General features: G+C 52.6%; 1 protein-coding gene across 1 annotated transcript; it reads left to right on the forward strand.

The window, feature by feature from the left end:
• Positions 1-487: 487 nt before the first annotated feature.
• Positions 488-3167, forward strand: LOC120665520 (LRR receptor-like serine/threonine-protein kinase ERECTA). The gene is made up of 2 exons (XM_039945112.1): positions 488-1081; positions 1165-3167. Exon 2 carries the CDS (start codon positions 1234-1236, stop codon positions 2440-2442), a length of 1209 nt encoding a protein of 402 aa, XP_039801046.1. The 5' UTR covers positions 488-1081; positions 1165-1233; the 3' UTR covers positions 2443-3167.
• Positions 3168-10747: the final 7580 nt, after the last annotated feature.

The raw sequence follows: 10747 nt of genomic DNA on the forward strand, positions 1-10747 counted from the left end.
CCTTTTTCCCCCGTCGCCAGCGTGGCGAACAGATCCCAGAGAGAGACGCGAACGCAAAAGGCGGCTGGGCCCGGGCTGGGTGACCGGCCCGTTACGCCCGCGTCGTGTTCCGGCGGCCCCGTCGCAAACCCCACACCTCCACCACCTCCAGCCTGCTCCAGCATCCAGGGGGGTGGTAGATCAGATCCACGAGCCCATCGCCCCGCGCCAATGACAAATGGGCCCGACGTGCTCCAGGGAGGCTGCCCGTTCCTCGGTCTCTTGCGCCAGGGAAGCTCGGGGCCGCGAGCCCCGAGGCGGTCGCATTGATGGCGGCCAACTGCCACGTGAGACGGGAGGCCCCGCCTGTCATCCTCGGCCCACGGTGCCGCGGACCCACCCGAGCCTCAGGCTCGGACAGCCGTTTGCGCATCCGAGCCTGCCGTGCGGGGGGACGCCGACCCCGAAGCCACTAAACAATTCGGAGAACCAGCGGAAAAGCAGAGGAAGCCTATGGGAGGAGGGGAGAGAAGGCGGAGGGGGAGAGTGGCCTGGTAGTAGTGTAGTGGTGGGCTAGTGCTCGCGGAGGCGGAGCAGAGAGAGCTGGGAGAGCGAGGCAGAGCAAGCAAAGCGTAGGCGAATTGATTGCGCCCACCACCGCACCACGTCTTCTCCACCTCCGTCCGTCCTCGGCAAGCCACCATCATTGCCGCCACCGCGCCGCCCCAGCGGAGCATTCTTAACTGTTCCTCCCTTGGCTTCTCGGCGAAGTGTTGCGGTTGCGGCGGTACGTGTGCTGTGCTGAGGGAGCGAGAGAGGAGGAGGGAGCTCGAGCACCACCCATCGCCACCTCCATTAAAGGCGCTCACGCGCCGCCTCCGCCTCCACGAGAGAGAAAGCGAGGCGAGGGAGGGTGAGGGTGAGGGCGTACGCCACCTGAGCTGACTCGTCGTCAAGCCCTGTCTCTCTCTCTTCCTCACTTCCCTCACGGGGGGCAGGCAGCCACGTACAAAGGGCGCTCGCCAACGCCCAGCGCCCCCTCGCCGCACCACCCGCCACCCCACGCCGTGCGCCTTTAAAGTGAGCCCGCGCCATCTTAAAGGTTCCCACGCACCGCTTGCGCGCTCGTCTTTGCGCCACGACGAGGTTGATCGGTGCTTTTGATTCTGTTCCTTGTCGCTGCAGAGGTCAGAGAGAGAGAGGGCCAGCGGCGGCGTCGCGCGCGCGCGGAATCAGAGGAGGAGCGGCGCGGCAATGGCGGTGACCGCGCGGCGGCTCCGCGCCGTCGTGGCGTGCGTCGTCCTGGCGGCGGTGGCGGCGGCGCCGCGGTCGGCGGCGGGCATCCTCGACCCGAACGACTTCCTGGCGCTGCAGGCGGTGCGGCGGTCGCTGGACGACATGCCGGGGTCGGCGTTCTTCGACGGCTGGGACTTCACCGCCGACCCCTGCGGGTTCCCCGGCGTGTTCTGCGACGGGGACCGGGTGGCGTCGCTCGCGCTCGGGGACCCCCGGGCCGGGTCGCCGGGGCTGACGGGGCGGCTCGACCCGGCACTGGGCAGGCTGTCCGCGCTCACCGAGCTCTCGCTCGTGCCCGGCCGCGTCGAGGGCCAGCTCCCGCCGTCGCTTGCGTCCTGCTCCAACCTCCGCTTCCTGGCCGTCAGCAAGAACATCCTGTCCGGCCCGATACCGGACGGCTTCGGCGCGCTGTCCAACCTCCGGACGCTCGACGTCAGCTTCAACCAGATCTCCGGCGCCATCCCGCCGTCCATCGCCGCGCTGCCGTCGATCACCAACCTCATCCTCTGCCACAACCAGCTCACCGGCGTCGTGCCGTCGTTCCAGGACTCGTCCCCGCTGCTCCGGCTGGACCTCAAGCACAACGCGCTCACCGGCGGCGTGCCCACCCTCCCGGCCGGGCTGCAGTACCTCTCGCTGTCCGCGAACAAGCTGAGCGGCACGGTCGACCAGGTGCTGCCCCGGCTGGCCCGGCTCAACTTCCTCGACCTCAGCATGAACCAGCTGGAAGGCCCGATCCCGCCGGCGGTGTTCGCATTGCCCCTCTCCGTGCTGCAGCTGCAGCGCAACTTCTTCGCGGGGCCCGTGCAGCCGTCGAGCGACGTGACGATCCCGGTGGTGGACCTGAGCTACAACCGGTTCTGGGGCCAGCTGTCGCCGCTGCTGGCCGGCGTCGGGCAGCTGTACCTGAACAACAACCGGTTCACCGGCGAGGTCCCGTCGCGGCTGGTGCAGGAGCTGGTGGGCTCCGGCGGGCTGCAGGTGCTGTACCTGCAGCACAACTTCCTGACGGGCATCGAGATATCGCCGTCGTCGTCGCTCCCCTCCACCGTCTCGCTCTGCCTCATGTACAACTGCATGGTGCCGCCGGTGTACGCGCCGTGCCCGATCAAGGCCGGGTCGCAGAACACGCGGCCGGCAGACCAGTGCCCGGAGTGGAGGGGCTGAGCACCGAGCTAGCTCCAGGCTGATCGTGCCTCAGCAACGCCAATGCCAATGCCGGATCGCCTCGGATCATCGGTCGGAAATCGAAGAACTGATGAAGAACAGACTGAACAGTGGAGATTGCAAAGCGCCGTGTGGTCTCTGATTCTTTGATTGATTTGTCCAGTTGTTACTTGTGTTCTTGATTCTTTTTTTTTTCTGGTTTGGGAGGATAGTTACAGACAAGTGCCTCAATAATCGGGTGTTACAGGTGTAGTAAGTTTTTGCTTAGGTGTACTCCGATGTGCATTGTGTCCCCCCCCCCCCCCCCTCTGCTTGTATAGTGAGCTAGCTACTGTCACACTGGCTCCTGATGCTGCTGGATCAGACGAGAAGATGGATGGTGCTGAGAGCCGGTGACGCTATTTATCTCATCATGTCGCTGAACAAATCAATGGGAACAAGCATGCACTGTGCTTGGTTTTTGTTCGCCTCGCCAGGAACACCGCGCACCGCGTTACCCATGCTTTTGTTAGCGTTTCCTGCAAGGATGCTGTTTGTGCCTTTGTGGTGGTGTCGTCATGCGATCTTGTCCCTGAAATCATCGGATGGCTGGTGCCACCAGTGTTCTTCGCTGCATTGGGGGCAGGACTATCAGGTGTGGGCTATTAGATCATGTGGGATTTAGGGATTGCGGATTAACGGCTTCGTTGTAGTGAATGCCAAGCTATAATGATGTTGCTCTGCTCTCTCTTGCCTAGTAGACTCTGTTCCTCGTTACTCTATAATTCTCTGTCAGTGTAGGGCTCCGTACTTCTTTTCCTCCTTTCGGATGCTGGCAGCTAGGGATGAAAGCGATGGGGAACGGTCGGGAAAATACTCTAACTATTTTCGTTTTTATATTTTTATTCGGAAACGGGAACGGGAACGGAAAAACTCGGTCGGGAAAACGAAATCGGTTATGCGGGATATCGAAACGGTACAATTCGATCGGAATCATGTCGATAACGGTCGGGAACCGGTACTCAAAAGTGGGAATAACGAATCATGTAACCCCTTCAAATGTTCGACTCCACACCATGGTTACAACCATATATAATATATAGTCAAATAATACTATAGTCTAAGGATAAGTAAATAAATGAACACCACAGTAGAGATCACATCACAAAGGCATAGACCCTGAACCACCACGAGCTCCAGCTATTTTTTTTTTGAAATATTGAGCTCCAGCTATTTGGCCCATAGCTTTCGAGCACTACCCTACCTGCTGTGGCTAGCAGGCCATGGCAGCTGGCCCACGTGCATGCAGGAGCGGCATCCGGGCGGGCAGCAGGCCGCCAGTAGCCAGTAGTGCAGCGCACGGCACTAGCGGCAGCGGCAGCGGCAGCAGCAGTAGCACAGCACGACAATTTAGGGTGTGTTTTCATTTTGCAAAAATGTGTAAAGATATAAACATGACATTTGAAGTATTAAATGAAGTCTATTTACAAAACTTTTTGCATAGATGGGTTATAAATCGCGAGACGAATCTAATGATGCTAATTAATCCATGTTTAATCAATAATTAGCGGATGGTTACTGTAGCATCACTGTTGCAAATTATGGATTAATTAGGCTCATTAGATTCGTCTCGCGATTTACAGCCCAACCATGTAAAAATTTTTGTAAATAGACTTTATTTAATACTTCAAATTAGCAAGATTCCTTTTTACTTTAATGCGTTTACGGCTTTTTTGCGTTTACATGTTAAAAACTAAACAGGGCCTTAGTCCCAGGTTGGCTACGGAGCGATGCAGCGTGTGCTTGTGAGCTAATAAATTAGACTGAGGGCCAGGCGCCAAGTGAGCTAATAAATTGGCTGAGCTTCCGAGCAAACGGGAAGAAACAGGAAGAATCCGGGAATTCCTGAGTGAAAAATGGGAACCGAAAATTCGGTCGGTGAAATGCTTCACCCGATTTCGTTTTCGAATTTACCAGAATTTCCCATATTTTTCCCGAATTCCGAATTTTCTTGTAAAAACGATATTTGATCGGTATATAGTGTCGGTCGGTACGGGATTTTCTGTTCCTGCTTTCATCCCTACTGGCGGCTTCAGAGTTCCACCATTGTCCTCGAAGACACGCATCTGCCTCAGGATCGCCCTCGCGCCGTTCCAGTGACGGCAATCCGGAGGTCGCCACTCGCCACTTAACTGTTCTGTTAGAACAAAGGATCGGACGGGCCCTAGCCTGAAAGCTGAAACCATAGTAGAGGAGTACTTTATTATACTAGCTTAAGACACACTAAACACCACTCGAACCGTACCGTACCGATCGGCACGGCTAATAAATCTGACCCTAATTCAGTGTGATCCAAAGCACAAGCACGCCCCTGCCTGCCTGGCCCTGCGGCTTTTACAAGCATCGGTCGGACACCGGACAGTTCCCGTATCGCGCACAGTACCATCACGTCCCCCGGCCTGATTGGCTGTTTGGGAACGCGTATGAGGAGCCGACCGGCCGGGGCGAGAGGTGGTGGCCCCGTACGCCGGCCAGCGCCAATGCGGCCTCCGGCACCTCCCGCCGGTTCGCGCGCCGCGGACGTGCAGGCCGCACGGCGCGCGCCTCGACGCGATCGATCTCGCGGGATCGGCGCTGCTCCTGCTCCTGCTCCCGCACAGGCACATGGCTGGCGATCCGACTTGGATACGTGGTACACCACCGCGTGTACTGTACGGCTGTACCCCGGGGCAGGGCCGTGTTCGTGTACGGCGCCCTGGTGTACAATTAAATTAGACCCTGTTTGTTTCTAGGGATTTTTTTTAAGTCTCTGGAACTTTTTAGTATTTTGAAGTATTAAATAAATATTAATTATAAAACTAACTGCAGAATCCTGGGGCTAAACTGCGAGACGAATCTAATGAGGTATATTAATCTATGTTTAGCGAATGGTTACTGTAGCATTACTGTGGCAAATTATGAATTAATTAGGCTCATTAGATTCGTCTCGCGAATTAGCACTCAGCTGTCAAAAAATATTTATAAACAGATTTTATTTAATACTATAAAATAATAAGATTCTTTTTGATGTGATAGGGACTTATGAAAAAAGTCTGGGAGGCAAACAGGACCTTAATTGTACAGCCAGGGCGCCAGGCCAGGCCGTCCGCGGCGAGGCGAGCGGCGGCGGTGGCAGCAGTTGGGTGCGCCGCTTTAACTGACCTCAGCAGACGCCCGCCCGCCCGCCCATGTGGTCGACGCTTCACGACGCCTGTCGACTCCACGGCACACGTGGCCCGTCCGCCCGCCCACCACATAACCCTCGCGACGCCTCCGCGGGCGTCTGCTGAGGTCAGTCTGCCCCAGCGGTGTGCCGGGCGTGATGGGCATTTACGACGTTCTTTCCTTGTCTTCTCTCGCTCTCGCTTCTTTGCACGAATCCTCCCGGCGACACGGCCGTGTACCCCGTACGACAGGCGCGTCTGGCTGGCTCCTCGTCTTACCGCCGACCCGTAATCATCAAACTGTAAAAGAGGCGGTTATCACAGCTCGACGTCGACGCAGTCGCTGCCGGCAAGGGCGGGCCTGCTATTGATGCATGGGTATTCAGTTGAATACCTAAAATTTTGTGAAAAATATATATATACATAGTATACAACATGTATATGTATAAAAAAATAGAAAATAAGAGTATCTCTAAAAGAATTTTTAAATCCTAGTCTCTAACTTTTCTACGTATTTTTATATCCTAGTCTCTAACTCTCTATATATCCTTACGTAGAGGGTCATTCTAAATATTACTTCGTCATGTATATATTATCGTGTACCCACTCAATTTCCATATACCAGATATACTATTGTTTGAACTTCGACATATTAGGAAACGTGACTCACGAGTTTGAAGGATGAAGGTCGATCTAAGATATCCGGTTTTAAAATGGCAAGTATTTGGGATAGGGTGTGGATTTTTATTTTCGTATCTAAGAACGGAGAAAGATGATTTAGGATAGATGTCGCTACCTTGAGGGATTGGTTTTAGAGAACTTTTGGAGAGAGATTTTCCACTAAAAATACTAAATTCTTAATTAGAATAGTCTTTAGGGTGTATCTTGGAGATGATCTAACATCACAAAATAGACTTTCCAATCTCATATTGCCTCTTGGGCTCAAATGGCCTACTTCCCCTCCTCTAAGTCCAACCGCGACTCCCAACTGGCACCGACTACAGGCCCCCAGCTCTCTATCCATCCCGATTCTAATTCTTCTTCTCGCGTAGCCGCATTTTTCCGCTTCCGATCAGCGGCAGCAAACTCTAACGGTATGGCAGGCGACGACTGCCTGCAATGAGACGCGAGCGGCCTGCGGCTTTGGAAACTGCACAACACACATTAGCGACCAATTTTTTTTACCCTTTGAAAATGTTGAATACCCAGATTCTAAATCCTGGGCCCGCCCCCTGGCTGCCGGGTGGGCCACATGCGATGGGTGTTAAAGTGGATAAGGACGGGCGTTCCCACGATGGGTGCCCTGCCTGCCTATGCCAAAATGCCAATGGCAGCATGGCGTGGCGCCGTGGCCCCGCGCGATGCCGAGTTGCCAAAAGCTCTTTGCTGGTTTTGCTGCTGTTGCTTCGGCCGGCAGGCACCTGCTGGCTGCTGCAACAAAGCGGACCTCCGGCGTCCGGGAGATCGCCTTTGGCATGTGCGGCTTGGCTGCTCCGGCTCCGAGCGAAAGCCTGACGGCGACCGGTCGTCCCTGTTGCTGGCTCTTTACTTTTGACTGCCTGGCCGGCGTCCGTCATCCCTCTGATCTGATGAGAGAATTTTCGAGCATTGGTCCACGCTGCCGGGCAGTACAAACTGTATCCACCTTTCTGTTTGTTTCGGTCTGGCTGGCTTCTACCGTACGTACACCATTGCTTCCTGGCTCCTGACTATGTCTCCTCTTTCGTCTGGCTGACATTCTCCTTCAACGCCGATTCGCCGCCACGAGGCCCGCTGCTGGCTCCGGCGCCAAAAAGCGATGCAACTCGAGGAAACTCTGGGCATTTTTAAAAGAGCATTTTTTTTATATTTTAAGTACTAAACATAGACTATTCACAAAATAAATTACAGAATTTGTCTGTAAATCGCGAGACGAATCTAATGAGCATAATTAATTTGCCATTAAAATTTGTTTACTATAGCATTACTGTAGCAATTTGACCGGTGAGGCAGGGGTAAAAACGGCCGCCATCGCTGCTCCGTGTTGTGTTGTTCTCGGCTTCTTGCCGTCTCGGTCGTCGACGTCGAAAGAAAAGGCACCACATGTACGACGTGGTAGTTCGAAAATGGAATGATTTCAGCTGAAAAAAAAGACAATCGTTGTACTCGCTGCCTGCCCCTTTTCCCAAACAGCTAGCTCTCATGTAGCCTGGCCAAACACCAACGTTTTGGAGGACACCATAATGCTACCGAAATCTTCCAAGCCAAGAATGATAGCGTACGACACCCCCCCCCCCCCCCCCCCCCCCCCCCCGCGTTAATCGCCGGGATCCGAAGCCCGTGGCGGTTTCATTACTGTCTCACCAACCAGCAAATTCCTTTGGCATCGCCTGTTTCCCGGGCCGGGCGTACCTGTTCCGTTCGTACATGCTGGTACACCGTTCTCCCTCTACAGGCGCAGCTGCTGCTCAGCACCAGCCACCAGCTCTCGGCGCGGACATCGCGCGCTCTGCAGTAGTGTCGCGCAAGCAAAACACGCTGCTACCGTCAACCGGTAAAATCTGCAGCGCCGATGGCCGGTTTCCAGTGGTCGAGGCTAGAATCACTACCGGATTCGCGGTGTGCTCAAGACACACGGCGAAGACCCCAAAACACACAGTATACATGTTCACCGTGCGTGGTTCGCGGCGAATCCACGATGGCGACCAACCACGACGACAAAGTCGGCTTCACCGTGTGCTTTTTATCGGATACACGACAAAGACCTTTGCCATATGTTTGGGCCGGCACACAGTAAACTAAAGCACATGACGACGGGGACGGCCACGGGGGACGATAACGGCGCGAGGAGACGGCATCGAATTCAAAATTCGCCGTGTGCCATGGATCCTGGTACACGACAAAGATTTGAACTTCGACGTGTGCCAGAGATCCTGGCACACGGCAAAGATTTAAAAAAATAAAAAAAATTCTACAGCTGCCGCGCGCCACACGAGCCCGCACGCCGCCTACGGCCGGGCTGCGCACGCGCCCGCACGCTGCACGCGTCCGGACCGCATGGCCGGCGCCCAGCACGCGCACGCGGCCGGGCCGTCGTCCGCGCCGGCATCGTCGCCGTCGTCGGCGAGGTACAGCGGCACAGCAGGCGGGCGGAGGGTCCGTAGTGGGGAGGAGCTGGAGCCGTCGCGGGGCCGCAGTAGTAGGAGGGGCGCTTGAAGAGGAGGAGCACGTCAACAACTTAGGAAGAATCGGACATGGGATTTGTTCAGAATTATGGGCAAGCTAACGGCTAATACAAAATACATCGACGTGGGCAAAGAAGCCGACGAGCTGCGGGTCGAATCCGTAGTCGCTGAAGTGGTCCTGCTCGCCGGCGCTCGTGGCCGCCGCGTCGGGGCCGCGCTCGCCGTGGGCCTCGCCGCGCCGGCCGCCGCTCTGTCGCCAGGTGCCGTCGCTGCGTCGGGGCAGCACGGAGGGAGCAAGAGATGGGGAGAAAAAGATCAGAGAGAGAGACGAGAGGGAGCGTGTGTAGTGGAAGATAAAGGAAGGAGAGAGTCGGTGGAGTTAAGTCATGAACAGTAGTTCGGTGTGGGCTAAGATTCAAGACACACGATGAAGTCTTACTTCGCCGTGTGCCAGATCTATGACACACGACGAACCGTGTGCCTTCGTCTAGACACACGGCGAATAAAATTTTTATCATTTCATGTGCACAAGTTTAATAATGTACTTTCCAAAAATCACTAAATCTAAACACTAAATTTTTTTATATGGCCTCAACAACATGATAGTTTTTTTTACTAATTCCATTCTATTGTTTCATGTCATTATTAATCACATTTAACTTATGTCAATTCTAATAGTTTACTTGTAATTAATACATTAAAAATACGAAATGGACCCGAAAAAATATGAAAATTCAACATGAAGCCATCATTATCGCATATTGTCTATAGAAAAAATTTCAAAGTCAAACTCAAATTTTCTATCATGGCACGTACCCTCTTCTCTCTGAAACTTCTTCAGGAAACTCTCGATTTGTAAGCATCATCGTGACAAAATGTTCGTATCGTGCTCAAATATTTACCATACATTCCACATATGATAGCGTGAAGCTGCGGCTAATCTCATAATTTTCTGACGTCATTCTAATTTTATAGAATTTAAGCACTATTTGCCACCATGATAATCGTAATGTTTCAATACCACAATCTTTGAAATTTCGTTTGAACTACTGTTTAAGCTCTAACACTATAGTTAATATTATGAATATCATTTTTTACAAAAAGAATTCCTATTATTTCAAGCCCTTTGGAATTATATTTGATTTATACGAAAAAAATATTAAAAAGAAATAAATTAGTTAAATACAACTAATATGTCTATAAATTAGTTAAATACAACTAATAGAGTCCCAAACGAAATATGGAGAGTGTAGAAAAAATTTGGAAGCAAAAACATGAATTTTTTTTTGTATTCGCCGTGTGCCTAGGGCCAGGCACACGGCAAAGGTCCATGTTTGCCGTGTGTCACTCTGGACACATGGCAAACAATGACGTCCGTCAGAGCCCCAGACGGCGCGTGACAGGAGAATAATGTTCGCCGTGTGCCAGGATCAGGCACACGGCAAACAACAACGTTCGCCGTGTGCTAGGGCTTGGCACACGGCGAAGAACGTGATTGCCGTGTGTTTGTTGTTTGCCGTATGTTTTTTTGCAGACACATGGCAAATCCTCTCTTTGCCGTGTGCCCGATAAAATGCACACGACAAAGATTCTGGCACATGGCGAATAAGCGTTTTCGGTAGTGAATCAGGAAAGTATATTGATACTGGTTACCAGACAGTTTTATGCATTGACACGTAATCTTAAAGCAACTTAACAAAAGATCTTGCGAATTTGTATCTTAAATGCACACAGGCGAATTTGCGTGGCTAGTATGAAAAATTCAAAAAAAATCACATATCATTGTATCCTTACTTAAAGATTATACAATTTTTGTATCATACATCACTCTGTTCATTAGCGTAAATTATGTCTTATTATTGGTTAAAACAATTCAAATATGACTTACCTGTAACAATTTGATTTGTTGAGCTTTAATAATATCATACATATAATTATTCTTATTTTCGCTTTATTTTG

This window comes from Panicum virgatum, chromosome 3N, assembly GCF_016808335.1.
Source record: "Panicum virgatum strain AP13 chromosome 3N, P.virgatum_v5, whole genome shotgun sequence".
In the NCBI taxonomy this organism is placed as follows: domain Eukaryota; kingdom Viridiplantae; phylum Streptophyta; class Magnoliopsida; order Poales; family Poaceae; genus Panicum; species Panicum virgatum.